This window comes from Leptodactylus fuscus, chromosome 1, assembly GCF_031893055.1.
Source record: "Leptodactylus fuscus isolate aLepFus1 chromosome 1, aLepFus1.hap2, whole genome shotgun sequence".
Taxonomy (NCBI): Eukaryota; Metazoa; Chordata; class Amphibia; order Anura; family Leptodactylidae; genus Leptodactylus; species Leptodactylus fuscus.
Window position 1 is genome coordinate 16,683,408 of NC_134265.1, and position 27,734 is coordinate 16,711,141.

A 27,734-nucleotide genomic window follows, 5' to 3' on the forward strand; every position below is an offset into this window, starting at 1 on the left:
TGCTGGTGTCTCACTGGCAGAGCCAACTGCGCAGGCGTCGGAGGAAGACGACAGAGAAGGGGAAGATCCAGCCGAAGATAGAGGCGTCGCAGGATTGTGTTCTCGAGCAGCAGTGGACACGCCCATTGCATTTACAGCACTAGGCCCCGCCCCCATTGCTGCCAGAGAACTAATTTGCATACCGGTATTTCTAAGGAACGGCGCGGCGGAGATCACATCTACAGGTAAGAGACGAATAGACTTTCTAAAGGCTACTCCGACGTCTTATCCACAAAAAAAAGAGGCTTTAATGGTAGAATCCCTTTAATACATGACTGCAGGGTCTGACTACACAAGGCACACTTGTAGTCTGTGGCCATAGAGACACATTAGTCTGCAGAGAAGTGTATACATTATTCATGTGGCCTAGACTATGACTGGACGGCAGTGTCACCCCCACAATGCACCGCGGTCTATCAGACTCAGACACTTCCATAGTTGCAGTTACTGACGCTCTCCTGTAGAGGGCGCTCTGACAGCAATCCTGAGGACCCGCCCCTTTTCTTCAGGCTGTTTCTGCCCATAGCAACCAATCACAGGCAAGGTAAAACGAAAGCAGTCATCTGATTGCTTGCCCAGGGCAACCGCAGCACGCGGGGCTGAGACTACGATTGGACCGCCTGCGGTCACGTGCCCGCCCTTTAAGCACGTGACTCTGACGTCACACCAGCCAGCATCTACGGCTTCCCCCAAAACAGGACTGATGATTGGCTGGAGATAGACAGATGAGGCCGAAAATGACTTAACCCACGGAAAATACCCGAGGCCTGAGATCATCTTCTATTAGTTGAGGTTTCCACCGGTGCTTTATGTTTGTCCGTACGCTGCAGATACCTCAGCGCTGCGGTGCACGGAGGAAGAAGAGACTGTAGTCAGCTCGTGAGGTAAACACGGCGGCGCAGAGCGCAGGAGAGCGGCCGGCAGCAGTCTGTGACTACAGGGGCACGCAGGCGCGAGACTGCCGTGTCATGGGGGATTGTCCACTGTGTGTGTCAATAAAGCTACACAGCAGGGTAGTCACAGACCTTCCCCCTGGTTTAAAGGGCTTCTCCATGTAATTCATCATCGCCTGAGCTTGATGTATATACGGTATACACACCTGCTAGGCCTTACCTGATTAACCCCTTCAGGGGATCGTTATAACTTCTCCCTGTCAGTGCAGATGTGAATGCTCTTCTAGTCCAGATAAATGAAGGTTTATTTTGCACCATTTTCTGCATTTTTTTTTCCCCTTTAATAAGGTGCAATGTATTTCTATCAGAGGTTTAGGGCTGAAGTGCCGTGTGCAGATACAAAGTCTAGAAACATTTGTGTTAGGCCACAGGCCGAGCTCATGTCCACTGTAATTTGGTAACAGAAGACCCCTTTAAGGTGAACCATATAACATGTAGCAGGTTTGTCCTTCTCTGGTAACAAGCCTATGTGAATAGTACAGGGGGTTCTCCGGGTGCGGCTCCCGTCTGCCCCAAATCCTTCCCTTTCTGCTAAGTATGGGTGCAGAGAGAGCGAGCACCGAGGAGAGCAGCCATTGTGGGTCTATGATAGAGGCAATGAGGGGGAAGGTCCTGGCAGGGCACTATGTATATATTTTCTAAATGGAGATGGAAGGTCCTAGTAGGGCACTACATAGATATTTCCCAAATTGAGATGGAAGGTCCTGGTAGGGTACTACATAGATATTTTTAGTTGAGGAGGAAGGCCCTGGTAGGGCACTACATAGACATTTCCTACATGGAGAAGGGAGGTCCTGGTAGGGCACTACATAGACATTTCCTACATGGAGAAGGGAGGTCCTGGTAGGGCACTACATAGACATTTCCTACATGGAGAAGGGAGGTCCTGGTAGGGCACTACATAGACATTTCCTACATGGAGAAGGGAGGTCCTGGTAGGGCACTACATAGACATTTCCTACATGGAGAAGGGAGGTCCTGGTAGGGCACTACATAGACATTTCCTACATGGAGAAGGGAGGTCCTGGTAGGGCACTACATAGACATTTCCTAAATTGAGATGGAAGGTCCTGGTAGGGTACTACATAGATATTTCCTAAATGGAGAAGGAAGGTCCTGGTAGGGCACTACATAGGTATTTCCTAAATGGAGAAGGAAGGTCCTGGTAGGGCACAGCATAGATATTTCCTAAATTGAGATGGAAGGTCCTGGTAGGGCACTACATAGACATTTCCTAAATTGAGATGGAAGGTCCTGGTAGGGCACTACATAGGTATTTCCTAAATGGAGAAGGAAGACCTGGTAGGGCACTACATAGATATTTCCTAAATGGAGATGGAAGGTCCTGGTAGGGCACTACTTAGATATTTCCTAAATGGAGACGGAAGGTCCTGGTAGGGCACTACATAGACATTTCCTAGATTGAGATGGAAGGTCCTGGCAGGGCACTTCATAAATACTTCCTAAATTGAGTTGGAAGGTCCTGGTAGGGCACTACATAGATATTTCCTAGCTTCAGATGGAAGGTTCTAGTGATTCCCACCAGTGGCTGTTTACTTTCCTGGGGTGATGATGTGTCGTACATGTGCATGTGACTTATCCAGCCAATCACTGGCCTCCGGGGTGATTCCTGTATTGGCACCAGATCACTGATTGGCCACGCCTCAGCAGGGTCTGCATGTCTTAGAACAAAGACCATGATGGAGGTGAGGATGTCATCCTAGTGCTCCATGGCTGCATTCACACAGTGCAGTTTGGTGCACGCAGAACAGCATGCAGCTACATAGACCCTAACTGTCCTGTGTGAATGAAGCCTAATCCGCCTTGTCTGCTGTTTTTATAGTCATGGCTTCCTTTGGATGGAAGAGGAAGATTGGAGAGAGAGTATCGAAGGTGACGTCTCAGAACTTCGAGAAAGAGTCCGCGGATGAGGCCGCCGGCGTTGAGAGCGATGAGGTGGACTGGCTGCACGCCATAAAGCGCAAGAAAGAGCTCCTCCTAGAGGACAACATGTCAAAGAGCCAACGGCTGAAGGAAGAGGGAGCCTTACTGGCCCAAAGCGGAAGGTACGAGCCACCGCCGATCCCTTGTCCCCGACCGTCGTATTGTAGAATGATCTGGTGGAATTTTCATGGCAGAATCCGCTGCGACAATCCCGCCTCCCATTCATTCCAAAGGGGTGGAGCTTAGCTAAGGGGTGTGGTTAGAGCAGTGGCGGAGGGCTCCTGCATCAGCCAGGCGCCTTGCAGATATGATGAGGTCACTGATCCCCGTGAGGACTATACTCAGGGACTCCCTGAAATGGCTGATAACAGGGAGCTATAGAGTACTGCACAGTTAAAGGGGTTGTCAGAGACTTGATATTGATGGTGTATACTTAGCATCAGATCTGTAGCGCCCTACACTGTAGTGGTCATAGCGGGGTACTGCAGCTCAGGGCAGCTGATGATCTGTTGGGGTGTTAGTAGTTCATATAATATTGGTGACTTATCCTAAGGATAAACCACCAGTTGGACAGCCCCTTTAATGTAGATAAGGGAGACAGGAGGTTTCGTATCCCTTTAAGTGGTTTCTCTCTGTGTTGATTCTGGTGGCTCTTTGGCGTTAGTTGTGACAGTGTTTATGTGATTCGTTGTGATGGTCGGTGACCTTACTGATGTAGTACGGCTATAACATAATACTGTTATACTAATATACAATACTAGCATCTGCCCGCGACTTCGTCTGTGCGTTGGCGCTGAGCCGCTTCTATGTAGTCAAGTCGTGTTGGTTACGATCCACTGTGCGCCCCCACCTCCCTTGGCCCTCGCCGGACCGCGCAGCGTTTCCACTTACCGCCTGCTCCTGCCTTCCCTCCTGTCACCCGTGCACCCGCCCCTCCCGTCCCCGCGCCTATGGCCCTGCTTCCGTTGGCGGCCCCGGTTCCACTTCTTTGTCACGTGCCTTCGGCCCCCAACTTCCCATCCCAGGTCCCCTCCTTCACAGGCGCCATTTCCCTCAGCGGCCCCCACCAGCATCTCGTGGCCCCCCCTGCCCGCGTGCCAACCCCCAACCTCCCCTCTCGTGGCCTCCGCACCCTCCTCCCCTCCCGCAGGCCCCTGGCCCTCCCTTCCCGCCCCCCCCTCTCAAGGCACCCACCAGCCTCTCTTTCCCCCCGGGGCCCCCCGCCCCATCCACCCTGTCTGGCACTCCCCGACCCCCTCCAATAAGTCCACTTGCGTTCGCTTCCGCAACCTGCGCCCCTTGCCCACCCCAACCCCCCCCCCCCCCCTCCCACGGCCCATGGTTAAGTGTCAGCGTTCAGTGTCCCAGCCTGCGCACACCGCTGACAGACGATGAACTCCTCGCGGCTCCACACCCCGGCGACTTCGTCGGGATGCTCCGGAGGTTCGTGCGCCGTGGTCAGGTCTCGGCTGCCGGCACGCACAACGCCATTTTTTCCTGGGACTGTGCGGCCGGCTCATGGCTGTGTAGCTCCGCCCCCTCTGTTGCCTGGTCCAATAGGAGCGCCGCGCCTGACGTTGTGACGTCAGCGCAGGTCCTTCAGCCAACACCGACTGGGAATTCGGTGGTCGCGGTGGCCCAACCGAGAACTACACGTGGATGGTGAGGCGCCTATGTACTATTCCTGGTGCCACTCTAGGTATGTGCAAAATTTCAGGGAAATCCGTGCGCCCGTTGCAGCGTGATTGAGGAGCAAACATATAATATTAGTAGTATTAGTAGGTGTTTGATATAGGCCATGGAGCAGGGCGATGTGTTATATTCATGCATGACCACATGGGGGCAGTAGAAGCCTTCCGTTCAGGATCTTTGGACGCCGTTCTGGTTTTCTGCAGGAATTCGCTTCAGGGATGTTTGTTAGAAAGTTTCTAAAACTTCAAATGTCTTCACTTTCTCAGCCGTGATCCTGTTCCCGGTGGGACCGAGGGCGATTTAGGGTTACAGATGTTACATGCCCCCTGCAAGTTCTCGGGATTGTCCTCCTAAGGGTCTGGACCCTTTGGTGTAAAGCGTCCTAGGTGTATATTACAGGTGATAAGTCAGAGCTCAGCTGTTTAACCCCTCAAATGCTGCAGACTACGACGACTAAGGGGTTAGCAAGGAGGGGCTCCTACTGTCAACCCTTCAGCAGCTTTGCCTCAAGATTCTGGGGTGCTAATGGGTATCTATGGCTGCTGGGGGACTAAAAAGACTCTAAAGGAGGCAAAATATGGCCCTGCCGGACAGACGTAACGCACCGCAATACAGAAGGCCACAGGGAATGGAAAAAAAATGACGACATTAAAAAATATGACTCTTGCTGCAAAAAATAAGCTTGCAAAAGTTATGGCTCCTGCAATGCAGTGATGCAAAAATCGCTGCGTTCTCAGGTTCCTTTAAGGGTTAAAGTCTCAAAAAAAACCAAACCCCTTAACCTCAGAGATTTTTCATTCTTATCAGCGTCCATAATGGCTGTATTGGCGGCCATATTGGACATCACCCAATATTTTCCCAAAAGTAATTTTTAACAATTTGACAGAGGAGGCCGACACAAAGCCTTAGTCCAAGGTCGAACCAAACTCCCCCCCCCTTGTTTCCAGTAATGCGCAATTCATAACCATCCTGGGGTCACATGATCCATGTCTGATGACATCATCAGGGGCAGGAGATCTGTCTTCGGCAATCAGAGGCCTGACCAGAGACGAATGTTTTTGGCCGGCCGCAGCGATACTTTTGTATCTTTAGTCTCTCATTCTATGTAGTAATAATATAAAGCGAAAACTCGGCGCCCCCCTCCCCATTGTCCGGGCAATTCCGACTCCAATTCTGTGGTTTTGTCTGGCAAAACTCGCTGTTTTTGTTCTGGCTCCTTCGATATAAAAGAGTTTTTCTCTTCTTGAAGCAGATTTGCTTAGTCACTGTGCGAACCACATAATCCTCCGCTATCAAACGTCGACTTAATAGAAAAAATAGAAAAAAAAATCTCCATTTCTATTGCTTTATTCTCACGGTTGTGTGGACAGTCTGTATAATGGCGGTATACTGTGTGCCAGTGGAGGGGCATTAGATTCTGTGCTGTGATGGGACCTGATCATGTGTTTGACGAAAAAATCATGATTCTCCTACGTCGTGTTTACATGAACATGTGTTGTGGGATTACAATGGGTTAAATCTGCAGGGAAATTTGTCCACTATATTCACCTCTGATCTGTATACGCACATGAATAGGGTTCTGTAATACCGCTCATACTGTACCATACCTTTCCCCTTCTCTGCCCTTAAAGAGGTCCTTCACTTCTTTACATCCTTCAATAGGTGGCGCTCCACTGATTTCGGCGCAGTTGGAATTTTTTCTCTAGCCCGTTCCCTTCTCAATCAATCATCGCGGTTAGTTTTGGAGACTGATGTGTTATCTAAACTCCTTAATGTCAAGTGGATGGTGTAAGACAGGAGCAGGGAAGGGGGCGTGACTTAGAACTGCAACAATATCCACATGTGATTGGAGCTCCCAGTCACGCCCCCTGAATGATACAATCCTGTTGACTTAGGGATAGGGTTGAGCAATCGGAATTCCGAACACAATCTTTTTAGGTGGGATCGAGATCGGTGATTATTTCCCACAATGCTTTGCCACTGGCCAAGCATTGTGGGAAAAGCTAACAATGTTAGCCTTCACACTGAGTATTCGCTCTGCTCATTCTGAGCGGAGTGTATGCTCAGTGTGAAGGCTCAGCTACGGTTCCATAGGAATGAATGGAAGCAGCCGGCACCAGCATTAACCCCCTGCGCACTGGCTGCATCCATTCATTCTAATGGGAGACTAGCTAACATCTCTAGTAGCTACTTACCTGCAGAGATGGCTGGTCCGGTGCCCGGTGTTCTCGTTCTTCTTCGCCTCACTGCCCCCGCCTCCCAGGTTAGTGTTAAAGAGCTAGGAAGAAGGCGGGGCTTGTGGCTTAGGAGAGTGTGGGCGGGTACAGGGCGGGGAGACCTGCCCACACTCTCCTAACCTGGGAGGCAGGGGGCAGCGAGGCGAAGAAGAATGAGAACACTGGGCTCCGGACCAGCCATCTCTGCAGGTAAGTGGACACCAGGGGGGACTAATTAGCCAGAGGATTAAAAAAAAATCACTACACAGCCTGGATTCTAACAATTACAGCGTTTAATTGTTAGATTCCATACTGTATAGTGAATAGGATTGTTTTTAAAATGGGGGTGGGGGGTGTTTGCTTCCTAATGGCCACATTTTGACTTTTGTGGGCCACCTGCCTTACCTCAAACATCCCTACATTCCTCGATCTCAATGATCATCTTTTGAATTTTTTTTATAAAGATTTTCTTACATGTACACTTTGCTAGAATGTTTTTGCTGTTTTCGGAGGGTGCGGGATCAGTGTCCTTGTGGCCCCATTTTGACCCTTACGAGCCACATAACTTCTACCAATCCTATATTTCTTTATATCGATGATCGTCCTATGAAATGCCTTGTGAAGACGTTGTCACGGGTGAGACTTGACCCAATATTTTTGCTGTTTTTGGATCTTGGTGTGGGAGCGCGCAGCACACGGCGGTTTTACTACAGAACGGATAATTACAGGGCGCACGCTATCCCGCTCCTCGCTCTTGGTTTTTCCCACTGTCCCATGTTTTCAAGATGTTTCCGTATTGCACAAGTGATTAAGGATTTTTTTGTTTCTTGGCCCCGATCACAAAGTCCTCGGTAAGTCCTCACATGGAGATGATCAATGGGAACATCCGCGTTGCAAAAGGATCTCACGAGCGCAGCAGAAGCGCAGGAACACTTGAGTCAGCCGTGTAAGTGCTGGATCCTCAGCTCATAAATCTCTCCGCCTCCGCCGTCTAGGGCCGATTTTTATTATTTTTTGGCAAAGATTTTTTGAGATGTTAAAACCCTGACCGAGCATTTCCAAGGCCTTCAGCTTTGGTACATTCTCACGACTGTTCAGCTGTTTTACTCTCGTCTTGCAGAGGGGGGCGCTGTGAGGTGACTCGTGTCAGGGGTCACCTATGAGGCCCCTATAATGCCCATAAGGACCTGTTGCGGGTTTAGTTTTCTAAATTTAGGCAACAGATTCCCTTGCATTAATCATTTCCCTTCTTTTTAGCGTCTTGAAAAAAAGAAGCGCCCCCCACTGGAAAGAATGGGAATCAGTTTCCGTCCGGAATTTGGAGCCGATATTGGGGTCTCAAAATCCGTTCCAAATCCCTCCGTGTGAATGATCCCCTTATAGTCGCATAGGAGCTGTAGACTCGACACGGTAGGAAATTTTTAATCGGTTCCGGTTGCAAAGTTGCTTCTTTTTTTAACGTGATCTGCATTAGGAGAGTTTAGAAGGTGCAGCCGGGTGTTATGGGTGTCACAGTGAGGTGTATACGGCTGCGGCGTGATGGGGGTGTTATATCTGTAGTGATTTACATCCAGCCAAGCACAGATATATAAACGGGGCTCCCGCCTACCATGTGCCTTCGTAATACCGGGGCATCTTATATGGCAGGGGGGCCTGTGGACCCTTTTGGGCACCAGATACTGATAGGTATGGACTGGAGCACACTGAGGGTTAGGGCACCATCATCTCTGCAGGTGCAATACTAGTCCAGACCTGAAGGTGTCACTGTTGTACCTGTATATGTGTTAATCTCTAGGTATACAGGGAATTGTATCCTACAGAATATTTTATTTCAGTCTTGTCATTTGGGGCGGGTGACGACCAATCTGTCCACCATTAACCTCTTACCGGTTGTCACCCAGCTCTCCCAGATTCCTAGATCCCCTAATGGTTGACGGACCCACCACTCAATAGAGTCCGGTGGACGTCTCACTGCATTGCTTCACCCTCGTTCTGGATTCAGTGTAGGTCTCGTAGGTTAGGCGCCCCCTTTAGGCGCACAGGTGGGGCTCACTGTGCTGTCGCTCCATACAAACTCTATGGGAAGTGGATAATTCTTCGGCAGCCTGTAGGGGGCAGTGGTCTGCCATCTGTGCAGCTGCAGATGGAGGCTGTCAGGGCATGCTGAGAGTTGTATTTTGACAGGTACGACTCCTCTGTCCTGAGATATCTGTATAGTATAGACCTTATTCCCTATTAAATTACACTTCTGGATCGCTTTCCTCTGTTAGACCTCCTGGAAATTTAGGAATTTGAGTTGACAGTTGAGTGGTACTATTCTCCCCGTTGATGGGGATAATGCTGGATTATGGGGGAACACATCATTTTGACAAGGGTAAGGGTAAGATCCAGATGTTAATCTATTTCTGAGGTTCCAGGAAGAATAACAGAGGAACATTATACCAGTTGGGGGTTAAATCATTGCCCCATTCCATTGTTATTGCTCCTGGAAAATGTTTCCATTATCCCCGTCCATAGGCGTGTCTTACACACTGTGATTGTGCCATTCCTCTGTTGTTCCTCCTGGAAACTATTATTATTCTTCTTCATTATATACGCTCTGTCACTGTCAGCTCTGATTGACTTGTGACAGATTATTCAGGGACATGTTCATTTAGCAGGAGGATTATGAGTTGATAATTTAATGTTACATTCTCAGGAGGAGTAACAGAGGAATCTTTCCACCCGTAATGTAACGTTATAGCCAGCAGCCAGATTGGTCAGCTTTCCATTCTATGGTACGTACTACATGTTACTTTATTCCCAAGGTTCCAGGAGGAATAACAGAGGAACAGCACAATAATTGGGTTTAAATCTTCTTTAAAGAGGAACTATCATTGTCCCATCCCTCTGTTGTTCTTCCTGGAAGCTGAGTATTACCATTCTCCTTGTCGGCTGTGATTTGAGAATGCAAGGACAAGTCCCAATGACAAGGGGCAAGACAATTGTCCATTTATTTTCCAATTTGCAGGAGGAATTACAGAGGAATATGTCCACCTATTATGTGCCTGGCAGCCACATTGGTTAGCTTTCCACCCGCTCTGAGACTACAAATCCCAGCATGCCCTCAACATCCAGGTAGTGACATTCTGGGAGTTGTAGTTCCACCCCTTGGACGATTTTATATGTTGGGTAACGTGTTTTGACATTTCGCTCCTAATCCCTTGGCGCGGGTTTTGGATCGCTCATGACCGGGGTCAGGAAAAAATAACAGAGATCATCGTCTTTATTTGGGATGTCTCTTTGGCTCTGCTACATTTTAACTCTTTCATTCCCCGCGGAGCCCTGAGCTGCGCCTCTCCCGGGTGAGTCATTGCCCAGATGTGGTGGTGATGGGGGCAGTCTCACGACACTGTGACGAGCAGTATCCTCGCTCGTGGGCCCAGTATGCCCGATCCTCTAAATCAGCTGCCCCACATTGTCCATGTCACGTCTCAGAGGGAAACATCATGGACTGTAGATGTGCGAGGCTACATCTGTAATACAGGATCACTAGCAAGGGATCACGGAGCTGAGTGGCTACGGAAAATACAAAGCAAAGAAAAGTCACCGAGTAGAGCCGTACCTGTGTGACAGGTAACAGGGACCAGTGCAGATCCGAGCAGAGCCGTACCTATGTGACAGGTAACAGGGACCAGTGCAGATCCGAGCAGAGCCGTACCTGTGTGACAGGTAACAGGGACCAGTGCAGATCCGAGCAGAGCCGTACCTGTGTGACAGGTAACAGGGACCAGTGCAGATCCGAGCAGAGCCGTACCTGTGTGACAGGTAACAGGGACCAGTGCAGATCCGAGCAGAGCCGTACCTATGTGACAGGTAACAGGGACCAGTGCAGATCCGAGCAGAGCCGTACCTGTGTGACAGGTAACAGGGACCAGTGCAGATCCGAGCAGAGCCGTACCTGTGTGACAGGTAACAGGGACCAGTGCAGATCCGAGCAGAGCCGTACCTGTGTGACTGGTAACAGGGACCAGTGCAGATCCGAGCAGAGCCGTACCTGTGTGACGGGTAACAGGTACCAATGCAGATCAGAGCAGAGCCGTACCTGTGTGATGGGTAACAGGGACCAGTGCAGATCCGAGCAGAGCCGTACCTATGTGACAGGTAACAGGGACCAGTGCAGATCCGAGCAGAGCCGTACCTATGTGACTGGTAACAGGGACCAGTGCAGATCCGAGCAGAGCCGTACCTGTGTGACGGGTAACAGGTACCAATGCAGATCCGAGCAGAGCCGTACCTATGTGACAGGTAACAGGGACCAGTGCAGATCCGAACAGAGCCGTACCTATGTGACAGGTAACAGGTACCAATGCAGATCCGAACAGAGCCGTACCTATGTGACAGGTAACAGGGACCAGTGCAGATCAGAGCAGAGTCGTACCTATGTGACAGGTAACAGGGTCCAGTGCAGATCCGAGCAGAGCCGTACCTATGTGACGGGTAACAGGGACCAGTGCAGATCTGAGCAGAGTCGTACCTATGTGACAGGTAACAGGGACCAGTGCAGATCAGAGCAGAACCGTACCTATGTGACAGGTAACAGGGATCAGTGCAGATCCGAACAGAGCCGTACCTATGTGACGGGTAACAGGGACCACTGCAGATCCGAGCAGAGCCGTACCTATGTGACAGGTAACAGGGATCAGTGCAGATCCGAACAGAGTCGTACCTATGTGACGGGTAACAGGGACCAGTGCAGATCAGAGCAGAGTCGTACCTATGTGACAGGTAACAGGGACCAGTGCAGATCAGAGCAGAACCGTACCTATGTGACAGGTAACAGGGATCAGTGCAGATCCGAACAGAGCCGTACCTATGTGACAGGTAACAGGGACCACTGCAGATCCGAGCAGAGCCGTACCTATGTGACAGGTAACAGGGACCAGTGCAGATCAGAGCAGAGCCGTACCTGTGTGACGGGTAACAGGGACCAGTGCAGATCCGAGCAGAGCCGTACCTATGTGACAGGTAACAGGGACCAGTGCAGATCCGAGCAGAGCCGTACCTATGTGACTGGTAACAGGGACCAGTGCAGATCCGAGCAGAGCCGTACCTGTGTGACGGGTAACAGGTACCAATGCAGATCCGAGCAGAGCCGTACCTATGTGACAGGTATCAGGGACCAGTGCAGATCCGAACAGAGCCGTACCTATGTGACAGGTAACAGGTACCAATGCAGATCCGAACAGAGCCGTACCTATGTGACAGGTAACAGGGTCCAGTGCAGATCCGAGCAGAGCCGTACCTGTGTGATGGGTAACAGGGACCAGTGCAGATCCGAGCAGAGCCGTACCTATGTGACGGGTAACAGGGACCAGTGCAGATCCGAGCAGAGCCGTACCTATGTGACAGGTAACAGGGACCAATGCAGATCCGAACAGAGCCGTACCTATGTGACAGGTAACAGGGTCCAGTGCAGATCCGAGCAGAGCCGTACCTGTGTGATGGGTAACAGGGACCAGTGCAGATCCGAGCAGAGCCGTACCTATGTGACGGGTAACAGGGACCAGTGCAGATCCGAGCAGAGTCGTACCTATGTGACAGGTAACAGGGACCAGTGCAGATCAGAGCAGAGCCGTACCTGTGTGACAGGTAACAGGTACCAGTGCAGATCCGAGCAGAGCCGTACCTATGTGACAGGTAACAGGTACCAGTGCAGATCCGAGCAGAGCCGTACCTATGTGACAGGTAACAGGTACCAGTGCAGATCCGAGCAGAGCCGTACCTATGTGACAGGTAACAGGGACCAGTGCAGATCCGAGCAGAGCCGTACCTATGTGACGGGTAACAGGGACCAGTGCAGATCCGAGCAGAGCCGTACCTGTGTGACGGGTAACAGGGACCAGTGCAGATCAGAGCAGAGCCCTACCTCTGTGACAGGCAACAGGGACCAGTGCAGATCCGAGCAGAGCCGTACCTATGTGACAGGTAACAGGGACCAGTGCAGATCCGAGCAGAGTCGTACCTATGTGACAGGTAACAGGGACCAGTGCAGATCCGAGCAGAGTCTTACCTATGTGACAGGTAACAGGGACCAGTGCAGATCAGAGCAGAGCCGTACCTATGTGACAGGTAACAGGGACCAGTGCAGATCAGAGCAGAGCCGTACCTATGTGACAGGTAACAGGGACCAGTGCAGATCAGAGCAGAGCCGTACCTATGTGACAGGTAACAGGGACAAGTGCAGATCCCAGCAGAGCCGTACCTATGTGACGGGTAACAGGTACCAGTGCAGATCTGAGCAGAGCCGTACCTATGTGACAGGTAACAGGGACCAATGCAGATCTGAGCAGAGCTCTACCTATGTGACAGGTAACAGGTACCAGTGCAGATCTGAGCAGAGCTCTACCTATGTGACAGGTAACAGGGACCAGTGCAGATTTGAGCAGAGCCGTACCTATGTGACAGGTAACAGGGACCAGTGCAGATCCGAGCAGAGCCGTACCTATGTGACAGGTAACAGGGACAAGTGCAGATCCGAGCAGAGCCGTACCTATGTGACGGGTAACAGGTACCAGTGCAGATCTGAGCAGAGCCGTACCTATGTGACGGGTAACAGGTACCAGTGCAGATCTGAGCAGAGCCGTACCTCTGTGACAGGTAACAGGGACCAGTGCAGATCCGAGCAGAGCCGTACCTATGTGACAGGTAACAGGGACCAGTGCAGATCCCAGCAGAGCCGTACCTATGTGACAGGTAACAGGGACCAGTGCAGATCCGAGCAGAGCTCTACCTATGTGACGGGTAACAGGTACCAGTGCAGATCCGAGCAGAGCTCTACCTATGTGACAGGTAACAGGGACCAGTGCAGATCCGAGCAGAGCTCTACCTATGTGACAGGTAACAGGGACCAGTGCAGATCTGAGCAGAGCTCTACCTATGTGACAGGTAACAGGGACCAGTGCAGATCCGAGCAGAGTCGTACCTATGTGACAGGTAACAGGGACCAGTGCAGATCCGAGCAGAGTCGTACCTATGTGACAGGTAACAGGGACCAGTGCAGATCAGAGCAGAGCCGTACCTATGTGACAGGTAACAGGGACCAGTGCAGATCAGAGCAGAGCCGTACCTATGTGACAGGTAACAGGGACAAGTGCAGATCCCAGCAGAGCCGTACCTATGTGACGGGTAACAGGTACCAGTGCAGATCTGAGCAGAGCTCTACCTATGTGACTGGTAACAGGGACCAGTGCAGATCCGAACAGAGCCGTACCTATGTGACAGGTAACAGGTACCAATGCAGATCCGAACAGAGCCGTACCTATGTGACAGGTAACAGGGTCCAGTGCAGATCCGAGCAGAGCCGTACCTGTGTGATGGGTAACAGGGACCAGTGCAGATCCGAGCAGAGCCGTACCTATGTGACGGGTAACAGGGACCAGTGCAGATCTGAGCAGAGTCGTACCTATGTGACAGGTAACAGGGACCAGTGCAGATCAGAGCAGAACCGTACCTATGTGACAGGTAACAGGGATCAGTGCAGATCCGAACAGAGCCGTACCTATGTGACAGGTAACAGGGATCAGTGCAGATCCGAACAGAGTCGTACCTATGTGACGGGTAACAGGGACCAGTGCAGATCAGAGCAGAGTCGTACCTATGTGACAGGTAACAGGGACCAGTGCAGATCAGAGCAGAACCGTACCTATGTGACAGGTAACAGGGATCAGTGCAGATCCGAACAGAGCCGTACCTATGTGACAGGTAACAGGGACCACTGCAGATCCGAGCAGAGCCGTACCTATGTGACAGGTAACAGGTACCAATGCAGATCCGAACAGAGCCGTACCTATGTGACGGGTAACAGGGACCAGTGCAGATCCGAGCAGAGTCGTACCTATGTGACAGGTAACAGGGACCAGTGCAGATCAGAGCAGAACCGTACCTATGTGACAGGTAACAGGGATCAGTGCAGATCCGAACAGAGCCGTACCTATGTGACAGGTAACAGGGACCAGTGCAGATCCGAACAGAGCCGTACCTATGTGACAGGTAACAGGGTCCAGTGCAGATCCGGGCAGAGCCGTACCTGTGTGATGGGTAACAGGGACCAGTGCAGATCCGAGCAGAGCCGTACCTATGTGACGGGTAACAGGGACCAGTGCAGATCTGAGCAGAGTCGTACCTATGTGACAGGTAACAGGGACCAGTGCAGATCAGAGCAGAACCGTACCTATGTGACAGGTAACAGGGATCAGTGCAGATCCGAACAGAGCCGTACCTATGTGACAGGTAACAGGGATCAGTGCAGATCCGAACAGAGTCGTACCTATGTGACGGGTAACAGGGACCAGTGCAGATCAGAGCAGAGTCGTACCTATGTGACAGGTAACAGGGACCAGTGCAGATCAGAGCAGAGTCGTACCTATGTGACAGGTAACAGGGATCAGTGCAGATCCGAACAGAGCCGTACCTATGTGACAGGTAACAGGGACCACTGCAGATCCGAGCAGAGCCGTACCTATGTGACAGGTAACAGGGACCAGTGCAGATCAGAGCAGAGCCGTACCTGTGTGACGGGTAACAGGGACCAGTGCAGATCCGAGCAGAGCCGTACCTATGTGACAGGTAACAGGGACCAGTGCAGATCCGAGCAGAGCCGTACCTATGTGACTGGTAACAGGGACCAGTGCAGATCCGAGCAGAGCCGTACCTGTGTGACGGGTAACAGGTACCAATGCAGATCCGAGCAGAGCCGTACCTATGTGACAGGTATCAGGGACCAGTGCAGATCCGAACAGAGCCGTACCTATGTGACAGGTAACAGGTACCAATGCAGATCCGAACAGAGCCGTACCTATGTGACAGGTAACAGGGTCCAGTGCAGATCCGAGCAGAGCCGTACCTGTGTGATGGGTAACAGGGACCAGTGCAGATCCGAGCAGAGCCGTACCTATGTGACGGGTAACAGGGACCAGTGCAGATCCGAGCAGAGCCGTACCTATGTGACAGGTAACAGGGACCAATGCAGATCCGAACAGAGCCGTACCTATGTGACAGGTAACAGGGTCCAGTGCAGATCCGAGCAGAGCCGTACCTGTGTGATGGGTAACAGGGACCAGTGCAGATCCGAGCAGAGCCGTACCTATGTGACGGGTAACAGGGACCAGTGCAGATCCGAGCAGAGTCGTACCTATGTGACAGGTAACAGGGACCAGTGCAGATCAGAGCAGAACCGTACCTATGTGACAGGTAACAGGGATCAGTGCAGATCCGAACAGAGCCGTACCTATGTGACGGGTAACAGGGACCACTGCAGATCCGAGCAGAGCCGTACCTGTGTGACAGGTAACAGGGACCAGTGCAGATCCGAGCAGAACCGTACCTATGTGACAGGTAACAGGGATCAGTGCAGATCCGAACAGAGTCGTACCTATGTGACGGGTAACAGGGACCACTGCAGATCCGAATAGAGCCGCACCTATGTGACAGGTAACAGGGACCAGTGCAGATCCGAGCAGAGCCGTACCTATGTGACAGGTAACAGGGACCAGTGCAGATCCGAGCAGAGCCGTACCTGTGTGACAGGTAACAGGTACCAGTGCAGATCCGAGCAGAGCCGTACCTATGTGACAGGTAACAGGGACCAGTGCAGATCCGAGCAGAGCCGTACCTATGTGACGGGTAACAGGGACCAGTGCAGATCCGAGCAGAGCCGTACCTGTGTGACGGGTAACAGGGACCAGTGCAGATCAGAGCAGAGCCCTACCTCTGTGACAGGTAACAGGGACCAGTGCAGATCCGAGCAGAGCCGTACCTATGTGACAGGTAACAGGGACCAGTGCAGATCCGAGCAGAGTCGTACCTATGTGACAGGTAACAGGGACCAGTGCAGATCCGAGCAGAGTCTTACCTATGTGACAGGTAACAGGGACCAGTGCAGATCAGAGCAGAGCCGTACCTATGTGACAGGTAACAGGGACCAGTGCAGATCAGAGCAGAGCCGTACCTATGTGACAGGTAACAGGGACCAGTGCAGATCAGAGCAGAGCCGTACCTATGTGACAGGTAACAGGGACAAGTGCAGATCCCAGCAGAGCCGTACCTATGTGACGGGTAACAGGTACCAGTGCAGATCTGAGCAGAGCCGTACCTATGTGACAGGTAACAGGGACCAATGCAGATCTGAGCAGAGCTCTACCTATGTGACAGGTAACAGGTACCAGTGCAGATCTGAGCAGAGCTCTACCTATGTGACAGGTAACAGGGACCAGTGCAGATTTGAGCAGAGCCGTACCTATGTGACAGGTAACAGGGACCAGTGCAGATCCGAGCAGAGCCGTACCTATGTGACAGGTAACAGGGACAAGTGCAGATCCGAGCAGAGCCGTACCTATGTGACGGGTAACAGGTACCAGTGCAGATCTGAGCAGAGCCGTACCTATGTGACGGGTAACAGGTACCAGTGCAGATCTGAGCAGAGCCGTACCTCTGTGACAGGTAACAGGGACCAGTGCAGATCCGAGCAGAGCCGTACCTATGTGACAGGTAACAGGGACCAGTGCAGATCCCAGCAGAGCCGTACCTATGTGACAGGTAACAGGGACCAGTGCAGATCCGAGCAGAGCTCTACCTATGTGACGGGTAACAGGTACCAGTGCAGATCCGAGCAGAGCTCTACCTATGTGACAGGTAACAGGGACCAGTGCAGATCCGAGCAGAGCTCTACCTATGTGACAGGTAACAGGGACCAGTGCAGATCTGAGCAGAGCTCTACCTATGTGACAGGTAACAGGGACCAGTGCAGATCCGAGCAGAGTCGTACCTATGTGACAGGTAACAGGGACCAGTGCAGATCCGAGCAGAGTCGTACCTATGTGACAGGTAACAGGGACCAGTGCAGATCAGAGCAGAGCCGTACCTATGTGACAGGTAACAGGGACCAGTGCAGATCAGAGCAGAGCCGTACCTATGTGACAGGTAACAGGGACAAGTGCAGATCCCAGCAGAGCCGTACCTATGTGACGGGTAACAGGGACAAGTGCAGATCCCAGCAGAGCCGTACCTATGTGACGGGTAACAGGTACCAGTGCAGATCTGAGCAGAGCCGTACCTATGTGACAGGTAACAGGTACCAGTGCAGATCCGAGCAGAGCTCTACCTATGTGACAGGTAACAGGGACCAGTGCAGATCCGAGCAGAGCTCTACCTATGTGACAGGTAACAGGGACCAGTGCAGATCTGAGCAGAGCTCTATCTATGTGACAGGTAACAGAGACCAGTGCAGATCCGAGCAGAGCTCTACCTATGTGACGGGTAACAGGGACCAGTGCAGACTTGAGCAGAGCCGTACCTATGTGACAGGTAACAGGGACCAGTGCAGATCCGAGCAGAGCCGTACCTATGTGACAGGTAACAGGTACCAGTGCAGATCTGAGCAGAGCCCTACCTATGTGACAGGTAACAGGGTCCAGTGCAGATCCGAGCAGAGCCCTACCTCTGTGACAGGTAACAGGGACCAGTGCAGATCCGAGCAGAGCCGTACCTATGTGACAGGTAACAGGGACCAGTGCAGATCCGAGCAGAGCCGTACCTATGTGACAGGTAACAGGGACCAGTGCAGATCAGAGCAGAGCCGTACCTATGTGACAGGTAACAGGGACCAGTGCAGATCCGAGCAGAGCTCTACCTATGTGACAGGTAACAGAGACCAGTGCAGATCTGAGCAGAGCTCTACCTATGTGACAGGTAACAGGGACCAATGCAGACTTGAGCAGAGCCGTACCTATGTGACAGGTAACAGGGACCAGTGCAGATCCGAGCAGAGCCCTACCTATGTGACAGGTAACAGGTACCAGTGCAGATCTGAGCAGAGCCCTACCTCTGTGACAGGTAACAGGGACCAGTGCAGATCCGAGCAGAGTCATACCTATGTGACAGGTAACAGGGACCAGTGCAGATCCGAGCAGAGCCGTACCTATGTGACAGGTAACAGGGACCAGTGCAGATCCGAGCAGAGCCCTAACTATGTGACAGGTAACAGGTACCAGTGCAGATTTGAGCAGAGTCGTACCTATGTGACAGGTAACAGGGACCAGTGCAGATCCGAGCAGAGCCCTAACTATGTGACAGGTAACAGGCACCAGTGCAGATCCGAGCATAGCCCTACCTATGTGACAGGTAACAGAGACCAGTGCAGATCCGAGCAGAGCCGTACCTATGTGACAGGTAACAGGGACCAGTGCAGATCCGAGCAGAGCCGTACCTATGTGACGGGTAACAGGGACCAGTGCAGATCCGAGTAGAGCCGTACCTATGTGACAGGTAACAGGGACCAGTGCAGATCCGAGTAGAGCCGTACCTATGTGACAGGTAACAGGGACCAGTGCAGATCCGAGCAGAGCCGTACCTATGTGACGGGTAACAGGGACCAGTGCAGATCCGAGCAGAGCCGTACCTATGTGACAGGTAACAGGGACCAGTGCAGATCCGAGCAGAGCCGTACCTATGTGACGGGTAACATGGACCAGTGCCGATCCGAGCAGAGCCGTACCTGCGTGACGGGTAACAGGGACCAGGCATGGTAGTGTCCGTAACCTGCTGGAAATGTGTCAAGCAAAGATATTATAAACCGTTTTGTTTTCCATGATTGACTCGTCTTCTAGTCATCTCCTGATGCCCTCCAGTATGATGTCCGGTCTACGACTACGTGTAATATCACCGTCCCTTTAATTCACCTAGGATAATTGTTTTAGTTGGAGCCGTTCTCGCTCTTTACACGACGGCCGCGATCATATTAGACTTTAATTTCCTGGCCCGGCCACCACTGTCTATGTGAGATATTACTAGCCATGACTTATTACAGGCGGCCGCTGCGCACAAGGATACGGGAATTAGCAGATAACAAGCTTCATGGGGTTGTAGGAGACTGAAAAACATGGCCGCTGCCTTCTAAAATCCATGGCCGGATCAGGACAGACCTATATTACATGAGCCCGGTCTATAATAATATACATTAAGGTTGTCTGTCTGTCACCGCGTCCTTGTACATAATGAAGATCTCTTATTACAGTCTGGCCTACTGTGTCCATTATATCCAACAGTCTAGTAGCCAAACATAAAACCTGTCGGCCTCCAGGGCTCGGAGATCGCTGTGTTCATAATGTTCAGTTGGAATACACAATGCAAGAGCCACAGGGAGGAACAGAGAGTCAGCGGGTAAGAGAAGGAGGAAGCCTAATAGTACCATAACAATGTCCATGTGATCTGCCCAGGCCGAACTATTGTTTTATAGACACAAATTCACTGTTTATATAAAGAATGAATCTCTATAAAATTCATCCATCATATTAATTCATTCTATAACATATCCTGAGTTATATCCTGTATTATACTCCAGAGCTGCGCTCACTATTCTGCTGGTGCAGTCACTGTGTACATACATTACATTACTTATCCTGTATTATACTCCAGAGCTGCACTCACTATTCTGCTGGTACAGTCACTGTGTACATACATTACATTACTTATCCTGTATTATACTCCAGAGCTGCACTCACTATTCTGCTGGTGCAGTCACTGTGTACATACATTACATTACTTATCCTGTATTATACTCCAGAGCTGCGCTCACTATTCTGCTGGTACAGTCACTGTGTACATACATTACATTACATAGCCTGTATTATACTCCAGAGCTGCGCTCACTATTCTGCTGGTGCAGACACTGCACATACATTACATTACATAGCCTGTATTATACTCCAGAGCTGCGCTCACTATTCTGCTGGTGCAGTCACTGTGTACATACATTACATTACATAGCCTTTATTATATTCCAGAGCTGCGCTCACTATTCTGCTGGTGCAGTCACTGTGTATATACATTACATTACTTATCCTGTATTATACTCCAGAGCTGCACTCACTATTCTGCTGGTACAGTCACTGTGTATATACATTACATTACTTATCCTGTATTATACTCCAGAGCTGTGCTCACTATTCTGCTGGTGCAGTCACTGTGTACATACATTACATTACTTATCCTGTATTATACTCCAGAGCTGTGCTCACTATTCTGCTGGTGCAGTCACTGTGTACATACATTACATATCCTGTACTATTCTCCAGAGCTGCGCTCACTATACTCCTGGTGCAGTCACTGCATACATATATATCTGAGTTCCTCCACTCTCCATTGATATCTATGGTACAGGTACGGCTCAGTGTTGTGATGCCCGGCACTGTATATCCTTATTGCACCTTAGTATTGTTACACACATTGCTGGCCTTGGTAGTTTCCCGTTTCCTTCACCCTGTGACATCATCGCCTCGCCTACATCATAACACTTCAGTACGATGTGTACAGATATGATAATGGATAGATCTCATATGTAAATTCTGCTCCTGTTCTCCTACATCAGACAAGTCCAGGCTTCTCCCGATTCTTCCTGCATGCTATACATAGATATGGATTTCTGTGGATGTTTAGTCAGTTCACACCTATTAATTATCCATATTTACATAGCAGAGGATGATGGGAAGGCGGAGGATGAATGATATATGAGCACCATGAAAGCCACAGGATCCTATTGTTATAGGGAGCCACACATCTCCTATTGTCTGGACCAGAGCAGGATCGTGTCGATTCCTTCAGCAGAGTACAGGTTGCTGCTTACTTTGTTCTGTATTCACACTCTGGGAGTCATGTCAGGGGAAGAGACTTTTATGGATCAATAAACTTTGACCACATATTACAATATTGCCCATTCATTTGAATGGAGAGCCCTGCAATACCAGATTTCGCCTGTAGTGGCCACTGTAGGAAAGTTGTCCAGCCACCTGTGATCCATCCTGCCAACAAGAACCGCTGATCGAAAGGGTTTCAGCTGTTTTAAGGATTTCTTCTCTGCGGAAGGAGCCTATTCACTCTTATTGGGCACAAGATGGTTGCCAGCTAACAGGATAGTGGGTAGCACTGGTCAGAGGGCACGGACTAGTCGCCTATACAGCCCCAACATTGAGTATGAGCGGCTCCAGATGTCTCTTCTTGGCCAGAGAGCAGGATGACCTTGTGTCTACCTCTCATAGTGATGAGTGGAGGTGTCGGATGTTTTTTTTCAGCTGTACATTGCCTAATCTTGCCAGATCCGTACCAAAAACTGGCGGGGGTGAGGCCGAAATCAGTAGTTCTCAGGGACTGTGTTCCAAGGTTGGTTTACCTCCCACAGCGCCACTGTTTGCTTATGATGGGATCACTTGACAACCGACTCTCCCATAATTTTTTGAGTTATTTTTTCAAAATATCGTCGTTGTGTTATGTGTATTATTGCGCCACTGAGAGATCTGATCGTCCGGGATACCGCGCACCCGCTCATGTTCCTGTTTACTTCGGCCTCCGATTTTCCATTCTTTGATTCCATTTTAAGTCTCTGTTTATGAAATGAGATTAAGAAAAAATGGAAACGGCTCCTCTGGAGGGATATTGTAGAAATTAGTAACGTGGCCTGAAACACTTCAACTCACATTTACTTCTCTCATACAGAGTTAAGAAGTGGCCTTGGAAATTGGTTTCTTCATAAACAATACTTTACCCATCATCACGCTGCGAGGAGATGACACGTTACTTAAAGGGGAAACTCTGCCATAATAACGGTTCTGTATGATACTCCAGAGCTGCACTCACTATTCTGCTGGTACAGTCACTGTGTACATACATTACATTACTTATCCTGTACTGATCCTGAGTTACATCCTGTATTATACTCCAGAGCTGAGCTCGCTATTCTGCTGGTGCAGTCACTGTGTACATACATTACATTACTTATCCTGTTTTATACTCCAGAGCTGCGCTCACTATTCTGTTCATACAGTCACTCTGTACATACATTACATTACTTATCCTGTATTATACTCCAGAGCTGCGCTCGCTATTCTGCTGGAACAGTCACTGTGTACATACATTACATTACTTATCCTGTATTATACTCCAGAGCTGCGCTCACTATTCTGCTCATACAGTCACTCTGTACATACATTACTTTACTTATCCTGTATTATACTCCAGAGCTGCGCTCGCTATTCTGCTGGTACAGTCACTGTGTACATACATTACATTACTTATCCTGTATTATACCCCAGAGCTGCGCTCACTATACTGCTGGTGCAGTCACTGTGTACATACATTACATTACTTATCCTGTATTATACTCCAGAGCTGCACTCACTATTCTGCTGGTGCAGTCACTGTGTACATACATTACATTACTTATCCTGTATTATACTCCAGAGCTGCACTCACTATTCTGCTGGTACAGTCACTGTGTACATACATTACATTACTTATCCTGTACTGATCCTGAGTTACATCCTGTATTATACTCCAGAGCTGCGCTCACTATTCTGCTGGTACAGTCACTCTGTACATACATTACATTACTTATCCTGTATTATACTCCAGAGCTGTGCTCGCTATTCTGCTGGTACAGTCACTGTGTACATACATTACATTACTTATCCTGTTTTATACTCCAGAGCTGCGCTCACTATTCTGTTCATACAGTCACTGTGTACATACATTACATTACTTATCCTGTATTATACCCCAGAGCTGCGCTCACTATACTGCTGGTGCAGTCACTGTGTACATACATTACATTACTTATCCTGTATTATACTCCAGAGCTGCGCTCACTATTCTGCTGGTACAGTCACTGTGTACATACATTACATTACTTATCCTGTATTATACTCCAGAGCTGCACTCACTATTCTGCTGGTGCAGTCACTGTGTACATACATTACATTACTTATCCTGTATTATACCCCAGAGCTGCGCTCACTATACTGCTGGTGCAGTCACTGTGTACATACATTACATTACTTATCCTGTATTATACTCCAGAGCTGCGCTCACTATTCTGCTGGTACAGTCACTGTGTACATACATTACATTACTTATCCTGTATTATACTCCAGAGCTGCGCTCACTATTCTGCTGGTACAGTCACTGTGTACATACATTACATTACTTATCCTGTACTGATCCTGAGTTACATCCTGTATTATACTCCAGAGCTGCGCTCACTATTCTGCTGGTGCAGTCACTGTACATACATTACATTACTTATCCTGTATTATACTCCAGAGCTGCGCTCACTATTCTGCTGGTACAGTCACTGTGTACATACATTACATTACTTATCCTGTATTATACTCCAGAGCTGCGCTCACTATTCTGCTGGTACAGTCACTGTGTACATACATTACATTACTTATCCTGTACTGATCCTGAGTTACATCCTGTATTATACTCCAGAGCTGCGCTCACTATTCTGCTGGTACAGTCACTGTGTACATACATTACATTACTTATCCTGTATTATACTCCAGAGCTGCGCTCACTATTCTGCTGGTACAGTCACTGTGTACATACATTACATTACTTATCCTGTATTATACTCCAGAGCTGCGCTCACTATTCTGCTGTACAGTCACTGTATACATACATTACATTACTTATCCTGTATTATACTCCAGAGCTGTGATCACTATTCTGCTGGTGCAGTCACTGTGTACATACATTACATTACTTATCCTGCATTATACTCCAGAGCTGCACTCACTATTCTGCTGCTACAGTCACTGTGTACATACATTACATTACTTATCCTGTATTATACTCCAGAGCTGTGATCACTATTCTGCTGGTGCAGTCACTGTGTACATACACTACTTACCCTGTACCATGTAGCAGTGTCTTAGCTATTTCTTGCATCTTCCCGGGGCTGGCATTACTTCGTCTCCTTGGTTTGGTTACTTTGCTGCTTCTCATTACACCGTCAGCGCTGATTTTGCTTTGTTTAGGATCTAATCTTGTCTCACTGAGGGATTATACAGCATCAGGCTGCCACTAACATTGGGCACAGAGTGCGCCCGGGGCAGCCACTTCTAAAGTAAACAATGCTGCAGAAGGCACCGAGCAGCAATCACCCGTCTCCAGCCATGTACAAAAACAAGACGACTCCATGTTCCCTGCTCCGGGGCTCAAGAATCAGAATTTTAGAAGGAGTTGGTAAATGGAGCCACATGAGCTATTAATATACATGCGGTACATTAGGGAAATTGTATATGTGCACATTTGCTTGTTGTTTTAGTAAGTTGTATATATAATCTACACTCTGTATACACAAATCAGGAGATATCTGTCTGTCAAACTGGGTCAAGTGAAGGAAAATCCAGCAGGAATCCTCCAAGATGTCTTCATATTTATGGGCCAGGCAGGAGGTTCCTGCTGCTTTAAAGGGATTCTACCATTAAAATTACATTTTTTGTTGATAACACGTAGGAATAGCCTTAAGAAAAGTTATTCTTTTCCTACCTATAGAGGTCTACTCCGCGCCGCCGTTCAGTAGAACTCCCAGGTTTTCGTCTGTATGCTAATGAGTAATCTCGCAGCACTGGGGGCGGTCCTCAGCGCTCAGACAGCACTGGGGGCGTCCCCAATGCTGCTAGAGAACTCTCCAGCACCACCTCCATCTTCTTGAGGACTGGCCTCTTCACGCGTCTTCTTCCGGCCTTGACTTCAAACTTCTAGGCCTCGGGTAGAGCCGACTGTGCATGCCCGCGGCCACCAGAAAAATGGCTGCTTACACAGTAAGTAAGTGGCCATTTTCTTGTGGCCTGTGGGTATGCGCAGTCGGCTCTGTCCGAGGCCTAGAAGTTTGAACCCAGCACCGGAAGAAGATGCGCAGAGAGGCCGTTCCTGAAGAAGATGTAGGCGTCGCTGGAAAGTTCTCTAACAACATTGGGGACGCCCCCAGTGCTGTTTGAGCGCTGAGGACCGCCCCCAGTGCTGCGAGAGAACTCATTTGCATACAGACGAAAACCAGGATTTCTACCGAACGGCGGTGCAGAGAAGACATCTAAAGGTAGGAGAATAGACTTTCTTGAGGCTATTCCTACGTGTTAAGGAGAAAACATGGGATTCTAATGATAGAATCCCTTTACAAATGCATTGCAAGCTGCACAGTCCCCATGATCGGGTCCCTCATTGGGTCCGGCTCCTGTCTCTCCTGTCTTCCTAGATGGGAATCTGACCTCAGATCTGATCCGATTTGGGCGATTTCATTTTTTGATTACATTTCATTTTGGATGAGAGTTCAGGATCACAGCTTGTGGGACTGACTGATGGGAATCGAGCAGCTTGCAGAGTATTGTAATGCATGCAAACGGCAGAATATAAACGGTTAAAAATTGTTAATCAAATCCAATTGCAAAAATGTTTTATATCCCTTTCTACATAAAATGCACTATAAAAACCGCATGTACAGGTGTCCGTAGCCTTGTGTCACGATTGCGGTAAGGTCAGGTCACACCATAGCATAGGAGGCGTGCAGGCGGCCTGTGATCCTGGATATAAAGTGGCCGTCCCTGTCCTCTGAGCACTACCTGACTCGTGGCACTTCAGCGCTGGAGTTTTTCCTTTCCTGAGTGTCTTGCGGCAGAAGTATGTTCTATTCTCCGGAGGATCCTCCGTTCCGCTGCTTCATTTTCCCATAATTTGCTTCTTGTAACTACTCTCAGATTTCATCTATTACCTGAGCTCATCCATCTGGACGCTTTAAATCTCATCAGCGCGGCATTATGTCATCAGAAATGTTCTCGGCATCTATTTCATCCTTCGGTATCGCTTACTTGAGACGTTGGGAAGAACATTTCAGGATCTCGGATCTTCCTAACATTTTTATGTTGGTTCGGAGCATCTGAAATAAAAAGAATTGGAAACAATTTTGCAAATCATCCTCAAAAATTGGCTGCACCTGCTACAGACTACAAACCCTGTGTCGTCTGATCCTGTAGTCACAGCTTACATGACCTACTGCTTTGGAGATGCTCTGACCCTGTTGACTGGCCATCACCGTTTGCACTACTTTGCACAATTCCGAATAAGTAGACAACAGGAAGTCGCAGTGTATTTGGAGACGGCGCACTTCGCCATATGTTGTTTATCGACGTTCACCGCCAAGAGTCGACCAGATGGAAGAACACAAAATAATTGAAATGCTCATAAAGGAATTTTTATTAGTAAATGATTTTCCTTTGTCCCAAAAATACATTCCCAGACAGACAGGCAGAGTCGCGGCTACTCCGAGGGGCTCCTCCCACTTCGTCAACGAAAATATCTTTATTCACAGTTTACGACGGAGAAGAAAAATGAATTGGGAGTAAACCAAGTTTTAATATATCCATCCATAGGATAGGTGGAGAGTGTCTGATTGGTGGTGGCGCGAGGACCCCTACTTGTCATGAGAATTGGGATCCCATATGGGTGGGGTGATGGTTGCTCATGCTGCCACTCCATTCATCTGAATACAGCATTCAGCTATCTTTGGTAAGGGTATTGGTTGCTTGTGCTGCCACTCCATTCATCTGAATACATCAGTCAGCTATCTTTGTCGGTGATGATGGTTGTTTGTGCTGCTGCTCCATTCATCTGTATACAGCGTCCAGCTATCTTTGTCGGGGGGTGATGCTTGCTTGTGCTGCCGCTCCATTCATCTGAATACAGCATTCAGCTATTTTTGGCGGTTCCTTAGAGATGGTGCACTTGTTTGACCACCACACAGTGTTCAGCTATCTTTGATCGGGTGATGGTTGCTCGTGCTGCCGCTCTATTCATCTGAATACAGCGTTCAGCTATCTTTGATCGGGTGATGGTTGCTCATGCTGCCACTCCATTCATCTGAATGCAGCAGTCGGCTATCCTTATCGGGGATGATGGTTGCTTGTGCTGCCACTCCATTCATCTGAATACAGCAGTCAGTTATCTTTGATCGGGTGATGGTTGCTCATGCTGCCACTCCATTCATCTGAATACAGCGTTCAGCTATCTTTGTCGGGGATGATGG

General features: G+C 49.5%; 1 protein-coding gene across 1 annotated transcript in view; it reads left to right on the top strand.

Annotated features, from left to right (window-relative positions):
- Positions 1 to 784: 784 nt before the first annotated feature.
- Positions 785 to 27,734, top strand: part of TTC33 (tetratricopeptide repeat domain 33) — a 125,921-nt gene continuing 98,971 nt past the window's right edge. The window contains exons 1-2 of the mRNA XM_075267477.1: positions 785 to 923; positions 2,836 to 3,058. Of these exons, the coding sequence (XP_075123578.1) occupies positions 2,838 to 3,058 (221 nt within the window). The 5' untranslated portion in view covers positions 785 to 923; positions 2,836 to 2,837. The remainder of the gene's footprint in view (positions 924 to 2,835; positions 3,059 to 27,734) is intronic.